The sequence below is a fragment of the Melopsittacus undulatus genome (genome assembly GCF_012275295.1).
Source record: "Melopsittacus undulatus isolate bMelUnd1 chromosome W unlocalized genomic scaffold, bMelUnd1.mat.Z SUPER_W_unloc_1, whole genome shotgun sequence".
In the NCBI taxonomy this organism is placed as follows: Eukaryota; Metazoa; Chordata; class Aves; order Psittaciformes; family Psittaculidae; genus Melopsittacus; species Melopsittacus undulatus.
Window position 1 is genome coordinate 2322873 of NW_022993942.1, and position 17690 is coordinate 2340562.

A 17690-nucleotide genomic window follows, 5' to 3' on the forward strand; every position below is an offset into this window, starting at 1 on the left:
GGGACAGGTATACCCTATCTGCTGCCAGCAGGCCTGGTGCTGTATAAACTGACCCATGGTCAACAAACCCAAAATTCTGGTGCTGAAACCAGTCATGGAGACAGGAATTAATTAATGAGATTCTTCTGATGTAACCATTGACATTGTTTGCAACTGGCAGGAGGGATGAGAACACTACTCGGGCTCCTGAACCCCTCGCCCCAAGGCCCTTGAAGTCCTTGAGTCCCCTCAGGTTTCTTGAGGAGATTTCTTCATTGCCCACCTGGAAGGCTAATAAAGGATAGTAGTCGCAGGGCTGTACCAGATGAGTGAATTTTCTGGTGATGTCTTTTACCCTGGCCTCACGGGGGCAATAGACTCCCCTGTGAGTCTGATCAGGCAGGCATATGGGGCCCTCTGTTCTCCTTAGGGTGGAGCCACCAAACACCACCACCCTTTTTCTTTTTTTTTAGTACAGCTGGTTGTAAAAACGATGTGCTCTGACTTTTCTGTGGGAACTCTTCCAACCTGGATGATCCCTTATCATCATCTTTCTCACTTTCCTGATCCTGAAGTACCAGGGCCTCATATTTTATTGTAAAGGGGCACTTGGGAATGTGAGGTGAGCTGAGGGGTAATATGCTGTCTACTCCAAGCAGTAACCTATTTCCAACCTCCCTTGTCTCCTAGGTTCCTTCCATCTGCCCGATGGCAAAAAGGTAGGGGATTTTGAAGTTTTTTTGTTTCGGGTGGCTGGCCTGTTACTCTTGGGGGTGGTAGAGTACGGGTCTACTAGTCAGTCTCCTCCTCAGATTCCCTTATGCTCCTTAGCTGTTTCACCTCTTCCTGTAGCTCTGCCACCATACAGAGCAAATCATTAACTTGCTGACATCTTGCACAACCACCATCTAACATTGCTGACAGGCTCTGGCACTCACTACAGCCAGATACCTGGGCAGTTACGTGTTTATAAGGGACCTATGTCTGGGTCACCATGTCCTTTCTGGCCAGCAGAGAGGACTTAGTTTTCTTTGCTTTCTGTCAGGAGGATGCCATCCTAGAGCTCTTTCTTGATGACTGCTGGATGAACTTACCTCTGAAGCCTACCAGGCTACTGGGCTCTGCCCACTCATTCTGCCTGTGCAAACTGTTGCGCTTCACTCTCTGGGCAGTGTTTATCTGCTCAGGGCTGTGCTGTCCCTTCTGGTGCCATCCCCTATGAGTTGGATGCTCGTGTCAGCTGAGCTGCTGGCTCCTGGGCAAGTCCTGATGAGGACTTGAGGTTCCCTTGGTGGCTCTTGCCTTTCAGGATCGAGACTCCTGGATGCTGTGTTTTCCTCATGCTCTGCTGCTGAAGGTGTCCTCTCTGGAGCTACTCACCTTGGCAAATGGCCCTTGGCATTGCTGGAGAGGGGCAAAGAGTAGTCATTTGGATTTGGACTGGATTGTTATTTTGTTTACTGATTATTGAATGGAATGTGATGGAGCACCTAGTTGTGAATGTGTCACTAAATTATATTTTTGGCAGAGTTATTTCCAGAGAGTGTGTGCTATTTCTGTCCTTTTTTGTTGTACCTGCCTCCTTTGGATTTCTGTCTTTAGCCAGCTTCAGCATCCACACCAGCAGAGACTTCCCTCCCATTTATTTTGGGTTAATTTCCATGCATCTGTTTCACTCTAGCCACTTGCAGCTGTCTTGGGTACTTGAATCTGTTCAGGGTGAGGAGCTTGTTGATTTAGGGCCTGATGGGGGGTATTGTGAATGATATGAATCAATGGCCTGGAGCAGTGGAGGGTTCTAACTTTCATTCTTTTTCTGCTTTGTAGGTATTTGTATAAAATGTGGAAAAGGTGTGTATGGAGCGAGCCAGGCTTGCCAAGCAATGGGTAATCTCTATCATACCAACTGCTTCACATGCTGCTCTTGTGGTAAGTCAGATCTACCATAGCCTTATTAAGTAGCTTCATTTTGTAATATATATTCCTTTAGCAACTAGTGTACAGAGTGAGACCTCAGCTTGCCTGCTTCCTGAGGCAAAATGCCCACGCAAGACTCCAACTTCAAAACTTGTTTTTTATTTGCTATCTGTAAGTGTTCAATGATGTTTTCTTAAGCAACAGCCTAGAAAAGTAATACTTGGTTGTTTTATGGCCTGTATTTACAAAATGGCTTCAACCTGGCCATTATAAGCACTACATACTTCAAATCACTTGTGTTTATGGAACTGTAATGTGCATTTATAATTTTTACAGAAAACCAATAAAATTTATACATCTAAAACCTCACTTCCTATTTAGAAATGGAACTCTAGTCAAGCACGTATATTTGTCATGTCTGTGAACACCTAATACTCTAAATTAGAATCATAGAATAGTTAGGGTTGGAAAGGACCTTAAGATCATCTAGTTCCAACCCCCCTGCCATGGGCAGGGACACCTCACACTAAACCATGCCACTTCATCCAAGCTGGTCTTGAACACTGCCAGGGATGGAGCATTCACAACCTCCCTGGGCAACCCATTCCAGTACCTCACCACCCTAACAGTAAAGAATTTCTTCCTTATATCCAGTCTAAACCTCTGCTGTTTAAGTTTCAACCTGTTACCCCTTGTCCTATCACTACAGTCCCAAATGAATAGTCCCTTCCCAGCATCCCTGTAGGCCCCCTTCAGATACTGGAAGGCTGCTCTGAAGGTCTCCACGCAGCCTTCTGTTCTCCAGGCTGAACAGCCCCAACTTTCTCAGCCTGTCTTCATATGGGAGGTGCTCCAGTCCCCTGATCATCCTCGTGGCCCTCCTCTGGATTTGTTCTAACAGTACCATGTCCTTTTTATGTTGAGGGCACCAGAACTGCACACAGTACTCCAAGTGAGGTCTCACGAGAGCAGAGTAGAGGGGCAGGATCACCTCCTTTGACCTGCTGGTCACACTTCTTTTGATGCAGCCTAGAATACAGTTGGCATTCTGGGCTGTAAGCACACACTGCTGGCTCATGTTCATTTTCTCCTTGACTAACACCCCCAAGTCCTTCTTTGCAGGACTACCATGAATTTCCTTTTTGCCCAACCTGTAGCTGTGCCTGGGATTGCTCCAACCCAGGTGTAGGACCTTGCACTTGGCATGGTTAAACTTCATGAGGTTGGCATCAGCCCACCTCAAAAGCGTGTCAAGGTCCCTCTGAATGGCATTCCTTCCCTCCAGCATATCAACTGAACCACACAGCTTGATGTCATCGGCAAACTTGCTGAGCGCGCACTTAATCCCACTGTCCATGTCACCAACAAAGATGCTGAACAAGACTGGTCCCAACACCGATCCCTGAGGGACACCACTTGTTACAGGTCTCCAGCTGGACATTGAGCCGTTGACCACAACTCTTTGAGCGCGACCATTCAGCCAGTTCTTTATCCACCGAGTGGTCCACCTATCAAATTGATGTCTCTCCAATTTAGAGACAAGGATGTCATGTGGGACAGTGTTGAATGCTTTGCACAAGTCCAAGTAGATTACATCAACTGCTCCACCCCTGTCCATCATTTTTGTAGCCCTGTCATAGAAGGCCATCAAATTGGTCAGGCAGGATTTCCCCTTAGTGAAGCCATACTGGCTGTCACCAAGCACCTTGTTGTTTTTCATATGCCCTAGCATGTTTTCCAAGAGAATCTGCTCCCAGATTTTGCCAGGCACAGAGGTGAGACTGATTGGTCTGTAATTCCCCGGGTCATCCATTTTCCCCTTCTTATATTGTCTAAAACACATATCTAAGGTCCTAGCAAGATTTTGTTTAAAGTTACACAGAATAAATCTGAATTAATATTACATCAGTATAATTGTTCACCAGCATGAGCAATAGAAGAGTTGTCCCTGTGCAATACTGCTAAATGTTCTAAACCCAAAAATGTGCTTCAGAACTGGCAGAATGTTTTAATACTTTTCTATCCTGAGGCTATTTAGATTTTTCTCCACTGTGTACTAACCTTTCTAAGCTTTCTTAGCACTTCTAGTCCCAAGGACCATTCCCTGATACATTCTTCTGTTATCACATGAAGAAAAAAAGTTATCAATCAACATGCCAACTGTAGGCATTGTGGATCTCAACAATCTCACTTTATTGTAAAGATTTATCTCAAAAGAATGAGAATTGAGCACTGTGCACTTGATTTCAGAAACACATGGGTGCCATTGGTGTTGGCTGATGAGCACTTTCTGGATGTGACTCTAATCCAGCATTGCTGGTGTGTTGAGGTTCAGCAGCAGTGCCCTTTGATGCTGCTCACTCTGAGCATGCAATGCTATGGGGAGGAAGAAATTAAACTGTTCCTGTGCAAATCCATTCTTGTTCCTCTGAGACAACACAGAAGATAGCTTAGGGAAATTGCTCATCTCCCTTGAGGCTCTCTTGCGTGTTGCCACAGGATTAGGCTGCGTCTACTCCTTTTGTTCAACATACTTTTATGTTTTAAGTATTAGGAGTGAAGGTGATGCTGTAGCTCACACTGTGCAGAGATGACATTCAGATGCTTGAGATCAATAGAGGTTTAGAACAAACAAAAGGGAATGCTTCATACAATGCATAATGAAATTGTAGAACTCACTGCTGTAGGGACAGCATGGAGGCCAAAAGTATAAATGATCTCATAGAGGAATTAGACAAATTAAAGATGGATTGGTCCAGTGAGGCTATTAAACATAATAGTTATGATGCAACCTTCAGTGCAGGAAGGCCTTAAGTGCTGGCTGCTGGAAGCTGAGAGGTTATTCTTGGGAACATGTCAGCCTGTGCGAGCCCTGTTTCTAATTCTCTTTCCCACTGAGCTTTCACTCTTGGCCAGAGCTGGAGGCGAGGTACCATGCTAGATGGATCCTTGTTGCTCCCATCATGGTGTTTCTTGTTGGAGCTCAAATGAAAACCACCCACCACGTTGCATGGGCAGCTCGGGAAGGTTGTGTCCTGCAAAAGACAGGAAGACTTGGGCTGGAATAGGCTGCAGTTCAGTGATTTATGGATTTATTTTGCTACAGAATGAGCTGGCACTGAGACCCTGGGATAGCGTGATAAGACAAGTACTCTTAAGTCCTGGCTTAGAGGCAGCAGCTAGGAAAGTGGCATTCTTTGCTGATAACCAGCAGGGTCTGTGATGAAAGAGTGATGAAAGCTTCCCACAGTGGGAGCTACCTTGGGGGAAGAGCTCTACCTGCTCCCCTCACAGTTTGCTGAGCACTGGAGAGGCTTATTGTGGTTCTTACCCAGTGGTCTGTGCTGCTTTGCCCTTGCTCTTCACCTTTTTTTTTGCCTTTGTAAACCCAGCCCCAGGAAAGAAAAAACTTAATTGAAGTACATTTAGAGTTTTTATTTTACATTTCCCTATCAGTGTGTCTTCTTGCTAGCTTATTAAGAAATGTTTTTTCACAGAATCACAGAATCCCAAGGGTTGGAAGGGACCTCGAAAGATCATCTGGTCCAACCCCCCTGCAAGAGCAGGGTAACCTAGAGTACATCACACAGGAACTTGTCCAGGCGGACCTTGAATATATCCAATGTAGGAGACTCCACAAGCCCCCTGGGCAACCTGTTCCAGTGCTCTGTCACTCTTACAGTAAAGAAGTTCTTCCTGATGTTAACATGGAACCTCCTATGCTCCAGTTTACACCCATTGTCCCTTGTCCTACCACTGGATATCACTGAAAAAAGCCTAGCTTCATCATCCTGACACCCACCCTTTACATATTTGCAAACACTGATGAGGTCACCCCTCAGTCTCCTCTCCTCCAAGCTAAAGAGACCCAGCTCCCTCAGCCTCTCCTCATAAGGGAGGTGTTCCACTCCTTTAATCATCTTTGTGGCTCTGTGCTGGACTCTTTCAAGCAATTCCCTGTCCTTCTTGAACTGAGGGGCCCAGAACTGGATGCAATATTCCAGATGCGGCCTCACCAAGGCAGAGTAGAGGGGGAGGAGAATCTCTCTTGCCCTGCTAACCACCCCCTTTCTAATGCACCCTAGGATGCCATTTGCCTTCTTGGCCACAAGGGCACATTGCTGGCTCATGGTCATCCTCCTATCCACCAGGACCCCCAGGTCCCTTTCCCCTTCACTCCTTTCCAGCAGGTCAACCCCCGACCTGTACTGGTACATGGGGTTGTTCTTCCCCAGATGCAAGACTCTACACTTGCCCTTGTTAAATTTCATCAAGTTTCTCCCTGCCCAACTCTCCAGCCTGTCCAGGTCTCCCTGAATGGCAACACAGCCTTCTGGTGTGTCAGCCACTTCTCCCTTTTAAGACATATGTTAATCTGTAGGCCAAAACCAGCTATTAGATCAATGCAGGCAGTTGTAGTTCTGTTTTTAAATATATGCTTGGCCTATTTTTTTACAAACTCCTTTTCAACATGAGTTCTTCTTTTGGAGCTCCATGGAAATAATTTATGCCTTAAGCCTGAAATTGGGGTGGTACGGGATAGAATAAATACATAAGTGGTAGAAAAAGGAAACATCTGCCAATTTTAACTTTTGCAAATTATATGGAAGCTTGAAAGTATCTGCTAAGTTTATAATATAGTCTGTACAGGAATACTTTGCCCAGGTACCAGAGGTCAGAGATATTCTCGTCCCTGCAGCATTAAGTAACCTTTTGGTTAAATAACCTGACCGAAGAGTAGGAGGAGAGGGAAGGGAAGAGAGAATTCCACTCTGTGCCAAATATGGCACAGAGATTATGGGTACCCTGCCAAGAAAGGTGGGCTTTTCCAGCAAGGTAACAAAAGATATTAGCTATCTATCTACATAATCCTGCTGGAGACTGACAGTATAAGTCCCACAGCTAGGTTGAGGCAGAAATGTACCCTCCACTTCCTCTCCATTCAGTCTTGGGCTTGCTGGCTTTGGTGGTAGCGAATGCTGCAGACATGCAAGACATGTTACCTGCCTCAGTGTGAATTTTTTTGGCAGCAAAGGTGTGCTTTCTGGATAGAAGGGTGCTTCCTTCAGTGCAGTAGCTGACATGAGGCAAAATGCTAGGGAAGATAATTAAGTTTTTCACTTGACATCATGGCAGGTTATGGTAAACTGCTGAAGAGGTTCTGGATGTTAGTGAGTGCACAGCAAAGATAGGCTTTTTTTCTTGCAAAGATAGTTGGGCAGGTTTGCAGCTTCTATAGATTGTAATGAATTTGGTGATGCTGTCACAATTCATACCAGCTGCAAATTCAACTTAGCACAGTCGGCTGGGGTGAGGGGAGTGGTACTAGCATACCCATGCAACAGAAGCTGGCATGCTGCTGCTGTGCTGGAGAGGTAGCATGGAGCGCAGAGCAGTGCAGAGCCTGGATAGCAGCCCAGAAATGGAAATGATAATTGTGTTATACAAGAACTTACTTTTGTGACAGCCCAAGTAAGAGCTGGGCAGAGGTAATCATGAGGAAAAAGTTAACTGCCATCTGCCTCTCCAGGACAGATCAACTTGAGATGGAGAGTGAAAATGAATACTGACTTTGTAGCCACAGTTAATTTGCTCTGAAAAGCTATTTTTTTATTGTACAAATATGAATTAATATAGGAACTTAAACTATGGAGGAATTTTCAATTTTATTTTAAAAATAATTTATTTTAAATGATAATTTAAATTATATTTTTAAACCAGTTTTGTGCTTTCCCTGCATTGATATTTTTAAAAAATAAATCTCCCAATCTCTTAAAAGTGTTTGTTCATATCTTGCTATGTATGCCCACCTGATGATATTTAATTAGAATTTGTTCACAGACTCTGAATACTTAATATACCTATGTAAAGGGAGAAAACAGTACACATCCTGTACTCCGCCTTCATGGGCCTCTAGCACATGATGCCACCTTTTGTTTGCAAGAGTTTAAATTTCAACTAAAATCCCAGCATTCTTCTGGGGGAAAAAAAAAAAAAAGGAAAGGGACTCTCCCCTGCTTAGATTGTCAAATCCCAGACTTCTAAGTCGGTGACCTCAGGCAGAAAGAATTTGGTTATTTACATAGGGCTTCTGCTATTTTATCAGCAAACCTTTTCTTCTGAAAGGACAATGTATACTGTTTTGTGTTTATGGCCAAGTAAAAAGCTTGTACATTTGAGATTTGCATTGTAATAGCCTTGTAACAATATACAGCATCCTTACAAATAGCAGGGCAAGCCTCTATTTTGTCTTAGGCAATGCAGGTCTTTCTTTTAGAGGCTTTTACAAAAGTTCTCTGAAAAACAGTCTTAAAGATTCAGCTGCTTATATGTTTGCTTTGGTGGCTTTTATTCCCCTGGAGTTTTTCTTTTTTTTTCCAAACCTAAAATTATGTGTGGTTTCTTTATGAGCTATCAGGCCAGTGCTCAGAATATTTTGATGCACCTCAAGCTAATCTGTGCCTGCAGCTTGAAACCAGGAAAATGTGTGAGAGTGTGTGTGTGTAATTTACACACCGAGCATTTTCCTGAAATAATGGAAGTTCTTTACTGTCATTCTGGCCTGGTGGATGAGCCCAAATGGTTTTTAAAGTGTGCTTTTCTCAATAGATTGTAACCATGAGGTGCTATTGCTCACATTTAGGATCCAGTCCTGAGTTCCTTAAAGTCAGTGGCAGTCTGAGCATGAAAGGAATGCAGGATTGGGTCCAGAAATGGGAGAAAATTTGTGTGTCAGATTTCTTTGAAAAGAATCTACAGTAGCCACTTTTCAGTGTTTCAGATTTCAAATGGCTTGAGTCTGTGAAAAGTGGCTTCTGCCACTTCTTTGGGCAACCTGTACCAGTGCCTCACAACCCTTACAGTTAAAATACCAACACCTATAGAATGTTAAACATTTCTAACAGTTTCAGAAACAAGAATCACAGAATCATAGAATGGTTAAGGTTGGAAAGGACCTTAAGATCATTTAGTTCCAACCCCTCTGCTGTGGGCAGGGGCACTACACGCTGAACCATGTCACCCATGACTCCATCGAAAATGGCCTTGAACACTGCCAGGGATGGAGCATTCACAACTTCCTTGGGCAACTTATTCCAGTGCCTCACCACCCTCACAGCAAAGAACTTCTTCCTTATATCTAACCTAAACTTCCCCTGTTTAATTTTGGACCTGTTACCCCTTGTCCTATCACTTACAACCCCTAATGAAGAGTGCTTCGATAAGCGTCAGACACTGAGACAGTGCAGGCTTTTCACATGAACTTGCTTACATTACAATACTAATAAATCGTGATTATTACTGTCCTGGTTTCAGCAGTAGCAGTAATTCTTTTCTCCTTCTTAGTAGCTGGTGCAGCACTGTGTTTTTGACTTTCAGCCTCTGAACAGTGCTGATAACACCATTGTTTTTAGTTGATGTTCAAATGTTTAGTCTGACTAAGGACTTTGTGAGTCTCATGCTCTGCCAGGGAGGAGGGGGAGCCGGGAGGAAGCAGAGACAGGACACCTGACCCAAACTAGCCAAAGAGGTATTCCATACCACAGCACGTCATGCCCAGGATGTAAACTGAGAGTTACCCGGAAGGGCTAGTTCACTGCTGAGTCGGGCTGAGTATTATCGGTCTGCGGGTGGTAAGCGGTTGTATTCTCTTCCCTTGTTATTTCCCTTATCATCATTATTATTATTGGTGGTAGCAGTAGTGGTTTGTTGCCGCGGAACGGACTCAGTCAGAGATCAATGTGATCAGACAAAAAGCCATTTATTACAAAGCATTAACTCCTTATATACTATTGCTTACACACACCTACAGCAATTTGGCATATCATGATTGGATACTTGTCTTGAAGACCCTTAGTGACTAACATATAATTGGTTAAGCACAGGTGTGAGAACTTGACCTCGAAAGCTTGCCAACAGTCCACAGTTCTCATCACTCAGTGAATTACAGCTTCTTCTTATCTTGCTTGTTTAAGCTTCCTCAGGCCTCCCACGGCCTTGCTGTATCCCTCGGAGTTATTCAGAGCTCATGTACCAAATATTCATTTTCCTGTGAGAACACTGTCTCCACATCTCCCCCTTTTTAATTTTATTAAAAGTTTTTGACAATTTATTGTCTGCTCTATCACTGCTTGACTTGTGTAACATAACAACCCACTACTCTAGGTAGCATTATTTCAGTAAGATTGGTCTGACTTGAAGTCACTTGAAGTCACCTTTATAACATGTGGCATACCAGTGAATCCTACACACCATGTAACAGGATGGACTAATGGGGATTTAACAGATGTGCTCAGTATACTTGTCCATTACCCATGGTCACAAATAATAGAACAGATATTACAAAGATTTCTGTCATTGCTGTTTCTTTATGTTGTTGAGTTTTGGGGCTCTGTATATTTCGCTGGCAGTCAGTATGGTCCTGTTGATAGCTGTACACAGCTGGGCCTGCCCTTTTCTCCTGGATAGCTCCCTGATAACAGTGGAGGCCATCCCTCACATCAAGGTCTGGCATGGCATGTGTCTCCACCGCTCTATGCCTGCTGGTTTGCAGCCAGCAGCGGAGCTAAAGGTTCTTCTTGGTGACAGACACAGAGGCCAACCCAGTCTTGCCCTTGACTGTGGTAGCAAGCATTTGGTCAATCTCAGTCCTTGCACCTTGTTGTCAATGCAGAGTTTCACCTGCTTCACCCAGTAACAAGTCACTACTACAGCAAAGCACACATGGATTTACATTAGCAGAGTAACTATTGCAGAGTGCAGCAGCATGCTGAAGATGCCAAAGGCAGTGAGGGACTAACCAAAGAAACTTCTTACCAGTGGAGTTCTCCCACCCTCTTAATTTGTTCCATTACCTGCTTTGTAACAGTACCATCATATTAGAATCTTTCTAGCTTTTGCTTTAGCATTTTCTAGCAGCTACTGCAAATTTGCATTCTTTAACATCTCTTTTACAAGTGACAAATCCATACAATACAATGTATAGTTTCTTAATAGCAACTGGCTAGTAAATACAGGTGGTTTTATATGCAAAATCCCAACCTCTAATAGTAGCTACTTTACAAGCATGCATATTCAAGCTGTTACTTTTCAGTTGCCCCCAAGTGCTGTTTTACAATCATTCATTTCTCTCTATCTTGTTCTGCTTGGGGTTTTCAAGGTCAGCTCCTGTAGCTGATGCATCAAGTTCTTCCACTCATCTGTCCAGCTCATGGCAAGGCTTGACAAACTTTGCAGGCAGCCACCGTGGACCTGTAGGTAGTAGGACAGAAATATACACCTTCCTCCGGGTTATCAGTTCTTGAGAAGTAGACAGGTTAAAGTGACTTCTTAAAGCAGAAGCATTCTAATGCAAAGGGGATGTGAAGCAGCTGTAGAAGTAAACTGTACAGTGTTAACAGTCAAGTTTGCCATAGCATTACCCTTTTTTTTTTTTTTTATCAGACATGCATATTGTTTGGAAAACAAGCTTGAAGCAATATACATCAAAACTGCAGTCATTAATAACAGCTAGAGTGAGTTAATTATTTAGCATGCATAAAATTCTTACCCAGTAGTTGTAAAAACTATTACATGAACCCAACAACAAAACAAAACACTGTCTGCCCTCATCACACACACACACATGCTTGGGATCCCACAGGCACACTTCACCCAACTACAATATTTGAAACACAAAATCCATACAATCATTACTCCCTCTACACAGTCCCACATAGAGAGCATGGCACAAGGACCCTGTAGAGACTATCAGGAAATCAGCTCCAAGAAGCATCATTGCAGTGCGAGGTGGCAGGCTCAACCTTAGCGGGCGTCCCCGCAGAGGCTCTGCCTCCCTCACATCGCATGAGGCTTGGGCTTTTATATTGACCAAAAAGCACACTCATTCCGACACAGGTGGCCAGCCTATGTTGGAAGAAGTGGTCAGCCATATCTATAAAGGTCTCCAAAGGTCACTGGAAACATGGATATACTTATATTAGCTCACTTCTAGCTCATAAGCATAACAGACCGACTTCGTGCAAAAGGGTAACCTAACCCATAATCGTAATTTATATTTTAAACACTCATGAGAGACCCACAGTTCACAAGACCCATGTATTGGATAAATGACAGAATCACAGAATCCCAAGGGTTGGAAAGAACCTTGAAAAATTCAGTCCAACCCCCTGCAAGAGCAGGGTAACCCAGAGTATGTCACACAGGAACTCGTCCAGGCGGACCTTGAATATCTCCAACGTAGGAGACTCCACAACCCCCCTGGGCAACCTGTTCCAGTGCTCTGTCACTCTTACAGTAAAGAAGTTCAGAGTTCGTCCAGTTAACTCATTCAGCTGTTGACAAGGGGGATATCCTGGTTCTCCTTTGGTGCTGCTGGCTCTTTCCAGGGCTTCACCCACCGAGCTGGCACCCACCGCAGGCCGGAGTCTGTAATTACACACATATATCCTCGACCACTTAATTTTACTTCCACAGGACCCTTCCAAACACCAGTTTCCATGTCCTTGTATTGGACCAGGATACCCTGAGTCTTATTCATATAAGCTGGGCCTAACGCCTGGCCATGTATTACAGCAGGAGGGTCGTTAAAGTCTCCAGTTAGTCACAAGAAATTCATAACATATACAGCTTTCTGTATTCTTGCTACCGGTGTAAGCCCTTCTTCCCCTTTCTTTTGTTTTTCCAATAACTGTGTCAGTGTTTGATGTGTTTGTTCAATGACAGCTTGTCCTGTAGGAGAATGAGGAATACCAGTAACATGAGAAACGCCCCAATTGCTCAAAAATTTAGAAAGTGTTGAAGAAGAATAGCTAGGTGCATTGTCTGTTTTGAGCTGTAAAGGTACTCCCATAGCTGCAAAGCAGCCACGTAGATGCATAATTACATGGCATGCTGTTTCGCCAGCCAGGGGAGTGGCCCACACGAAGTGAGAAAAGGTGTCAATAGTGACATGGACACACTTCAATTTTCCAAAAGAAGTCACATTGGTCACATCCATCTGCCAAAGCTGAAGAGGTTGAAGGCCTCAAGGATTAACCCCAAGGCCTATGCCCACTGCTTGGCCCCGACAGTCAGGACAAGACTGTACAATACCTTGGGCATCTGTCAAGGACAGGCCGAACTGTCGAACCAACATTTTTCCCGATTGGTGGAAGAAGGCATGAGATGTCCGGGCTTGTTGAAAAATATCTACTGGTGGCCCTGCTCATGCCAGAGCAACTAATTTATCTGCCTTATCATTCCCATCGCAGAGGCTTCCGGAAAGGCCCGAGTGGCTGCAAATATGCATAATAAAATATTCACATTTACGACTATTTACAAGATGTAACAGAGTTTTCAATAGGGTCCACAATCTGCGGTTAGTAACCTCTTGTAAAATTGCCCTTTCTAGACACTGAACAATTCCTACAACATATAAGGAGTCACAGACGATATTAAGTGGTGTATCAGGCCATCGTAATTTATAGGTTGGCTGTCCATCAATGGCCGCCATTAAAAATTTTTTGTAGTCAATCTCATTCCCATTTGACTAAGAGCATCCCATCTGAGCAATGCAATTGGAGAGTGCATGACATATGGTCTGATGCGTGTATGACTGCCATCAGATAGAAAGACATCTACCAATTCTGTACTAATTTTTGTCTATTGCATTCCTCCGATTCCAACAACTCCTGTGGCAACTGTTTGTAGGGGCCAAGCTTTTGGCTACTGACGATATGGTATGATAGTAACATCAGCCCCCGTGTCGATTAGCATAGACAGTTTAATTATTTGATTATTATGGCCCCGTATAGAGACCTGGTCCTCAGGTTTGTGCTTTGCAATATCCAATGCAAACAAAATGTGTGGGATTCCTGTGGAACCCCATGCCTGATTTCCTCTGATTTTTTGCCCCATCTGGGGAACTTTTGCTTCAAATGGAACTAATTGAGCTATTTTAGAATCCTTGGGGATGTGTACTGGGGGTGCATGTGTCTGCACCATGATCCCAATGTTTCCAGTATAATCAGCATCAACTACGCCTGGTAATACAAAAACTCCTGTCCTAGATGTTGATGAGCGTCCTAATAGCAAAGCACATAACCCATGACCAAGGGGCCCACTTAATGTAGATGGAATGCAATGGACAGAAGTATCAGTAATGGTAAAATCTATTGCTGTTGCCACGTCCACTCCGGCACTCCCTGCTGTGGCGGAGGGGACGCAGTCCAGACACCCTGATTTTGTGTCATCGCACGGGGTGGTGTTGCGCTCACCACCAAGTTTCCCAACAGGGTTCCATCTTTCTTAAACCTAGAATGACATGCTGCTGCTGTGTGACCACGTCTGTCACATCTAGCACAAACGCTTGAGCTGCTGCCCTGGGGGGGGCGACGTTTCTTTGCAGTGCATTGTTTTTTAACATGTCCCAGCTGTCCACAATTATGACATCTTACACCCTTCATGCCCCCTCGATCATCCTGACCTTGTTGTAGAAGAGGTCTGACAGCAGCGGCAAAGGCATGTGCCATATATTCTGCCTTTTCCTCTGTTGTGCCCACCTGAGAGCATGCATCCATCATTTCTTGTAATCCAGCAGATTTTGGCAAAGCCTGTAAAATACGCTTACAAATCGGGTTAGCATTTTCCATAGCTAAGGACATAAGCACAGACTCTTTAGCATTAGATGCCAAATCAATATTCTTTCCAATAGCATCTGTTAATCTATCAATAAATTGCATGTAAGGCTCAGTAGCTCCCTGTTTTACCGATGTATAAGAGGGATTAGGTTTTCCTGCCTCTGGCACAGGTTTTAAGGCAGCTAATGCCAATTGCTGTGCTTGACGTAAAACCTCAACCCTCATATGAGCCTGTACTGCATCAGGATGAAATTGGCCCCTCCCTAGTAACATGTCAGATGTGATACCATGTAAAGGGTCAGTGGGATTGCGAGCTAAGTTGTCATCAGCAGCTCTTGCAGCTAACTCTTCAAACCCACTCTTAAAGTGTAAGACCTGAGAGGGGGTTAATAAAATTGCAGCTATTCGATAACAATCACTAGGAGTTAACAGCATACTAGAAAATAAGGCAGTTAGCATCTGTTGAGTATATGAGGAAGACAACCCATATTGAGCAATTGCTCCTTTTAGTTCTTTCATAGCCTTCCAATCCATAGGAGTCCAGAGAGGTTGCCCTTGGGCATTCACAATAACTGGAAATGCAGAAGGGACATCAATTGGTAAAATAGTGCCATCTATAATTGCATCTTGAATAAGACCACGCCATCTCAGGGCACTGGGAGCAGCTTGCTGAGAGAGTGCCGGAGTTGGTGGTAGCGGCACCTGAAAAGGGTTAACTTCTGTGGATTGCTCGAGACCTTGCTCCTTATCTTTAGGCCCCAGCTCCTCCAGGCGGTCTCGTAAATCTTGTAGCTTTTGATCTAACAGCTTTGACCAGCGATGCCATTCCTGGCTAATTTGCAGCTCCAACGGGAGCGCTGCAAGTGCTGGTGTCAAAGGCAAAGGGGGGTGTTGTAAAGTGGGAGTTTTATTATCCTCCTCAAAAGGTTCTCTCTCCCCGTCCGTAGGGGGTGGGGGGCTGGGGGAGAGATATTTTCTGCCTCTGGGGCAGTAGCATCACGAAAAGGATTAACCATAGGTGGTCGTGGTCGCACACCCTCCCTCTCCCAAGCCCCCTCATCGCGTGTTGCGGGGTAGGAGGGGGGCACTGGGTCCTCAAACATCCGTACTTTCTGACGCACGGGCTTTCGAGCTGGAGCCGCCTCGCCCGAAACCAACACTCCGGCTGCTACCGGTGCACCAGCAGCAGCCGACTGTTGCTCAGGCGAGTCCGAAAATGTCACAAAGGCAGACATGGCTACTTCCTTCTCAACTTTCATAGCAGTTAATGTCTCTTTTAACAGTCACCACAGTGTGGCAAGGGGCCTTGCCTCCTTTGACCCTTGGGAATTATCATCCCACAAACACAACAAACACAACACACACAAACACAAACCAACAAAAAACAAACAAAAACAAACAAAAAAAACCCAAATACAACAAACACAAACAAACACAAAAACAACTTTCTCCCAAGTCTCAGTCTTAAAAGCTTCACCAACCTCCACAATTAGCTTTTTCTTTTTACACCAGAGTAAAAGCCTCTTCAGAGTTTCATCATCATACTTTATCCCTCTCTCAGAGAGGATATGTTGGAAGGGCTTCAGCATTACTTCACCTTTTTTACTTAACTGGTTTCCCATCCTTAAGCTCCCTTCCAACCGTCAGACTGCTTACCTTATTTGCACTGCGCAGTGTCTTCCGGGCTCACAAGGCTCCGATCCGAGGATTCCCTCCTCCGAGGCTTCTGCCTCCCGATCTTGGTCCGGCCAGATCGATTCCAGCCGATTTCTTCACGGCCCAGCGATTCACACCCTCTTCCGTTTCAATGTGAACTTATAGAGGGTCCCTGTTCGGGCGCCATTTGCCGCGGAACAGACTCAGTCAGAGATCAATGTGATCAGACAAAAAGCCATTTATTACAAAGCATTAACTCCTTATATACTATTGCTTACACACACCTACAGCAATTTGGCATATCATGATTGGATACTTGTCTTGAAGACCCTTAGTGACTAACATATAATTGGTTAAGCACAGGTGTGAGAACTTGACCTCGAAAGCTTGCCGACAGTCCACAGTTCTCATAACTCAGTGAATTACAGCTTCTTCTTATCTTGCTTGTTTAGGCTTCCTCGGGCCTCCCATGGCCTTGCTGTATCCCTCGGAGTTATTCAGAGCTCATGTACCAAATATTCATTTTCCTGTGAGAACACTGTCTCCACAGTTTGTGGTATACCTTAGTTACTGGACTGTTCTTATCTCAACCTGTGGGAGTTACTTTCTTTTGATTCTCCTCCCTGTCCCTCTGAGAGCAGGGGGAAGAAGGGGGGGGGGGAGTGGCCTGCGTGACTTACTTGCCAACAGGATTTAAACCACAATAATTACCCAACAGTCATGTGTTTTTAATCATCAAATACTTAAAATATTATAATAATGCTTGGCACATTTCTACTTCAAAGCATGCTGCAAACAGTAATTAGGTCTAATAACCATGCTGTGACAGTGAGACATTACTGTCTCATCTTACAAAGGCAAGGGAGGTGTTAGCCCCAGATGGGGTTGCATCATCCCAGGTGAGAATGGAAATCTACCACTGAAGTCTGTGACTTGATAATCTCACCTCCGTATAGGCAAATGTCCCGCTGCCAGCAGCTGCAGGGAAGGCTTTGGAGATGCTTTTTGGGGAGAGAACAGGACATTTCAGTGCTCTTTCAGACACCTCCTTAAGGCTGTAAAACTGAGTCTGATTCACATTTTGTTCCATGAGGGCCTGGAGCAGCTTTTGAAACAGCATTGGAAAGTTTTACCCCATCTTGGCTGCTTGGCTGATGTGTTTTCACCGCCCAGCAAAGCACAGCAAAGTGTTGTGGAGACTGGAGAGAATAGTTGTGGACAGCCTGTGTCAGCTGTGTGTCATTTTTCCTTTTGCAAGCTGAAACTTGAAGTCCTTTGCTAAAGCAGCAGCTCTCTTGTTCCTTCTTTTTGTTTGCAACACATAAGAGATAAAATTGCACTGGAAGTAATTGCTAGACATGTTTAAATACCAGAGACTCATAAACTGGTTAAATGTGAAAATTTATATTAAAAATCTAGAACTGATTCTGATTTTATGTATTTTTTTAAAGTTCAAAAGCTTGCATTCTCTTGGACAATGGTGTGTTGGTTGCAAATGCCAGTTGTGACCATTCCTTGGGA

At 44.3% G+C, this 17690-nt stretch overlaps 1 protein-coding gene across 1 annotated transcript in view; it reads left to right on the forward strand.

The window, feature by feature from the left end:
- LOC117438175 (Wilms tumor protein 1-interacting protein homolog) overlaps positions 1–17690 on the forward strand; it is a 99641-nt gene that overhangs the window by 39595 nt on the left and 42356 nt on the right. The window contains exon 2 of the mRNA XM_034073637.1: positions 1807–1908. Within this exon, the coding sequence (XP_033929528.1) occupies positions 1807–1908 (102 nt within the window). The remainder of the gene's footprint in view (positions 1–1806; positions 1909–17690) is intronic.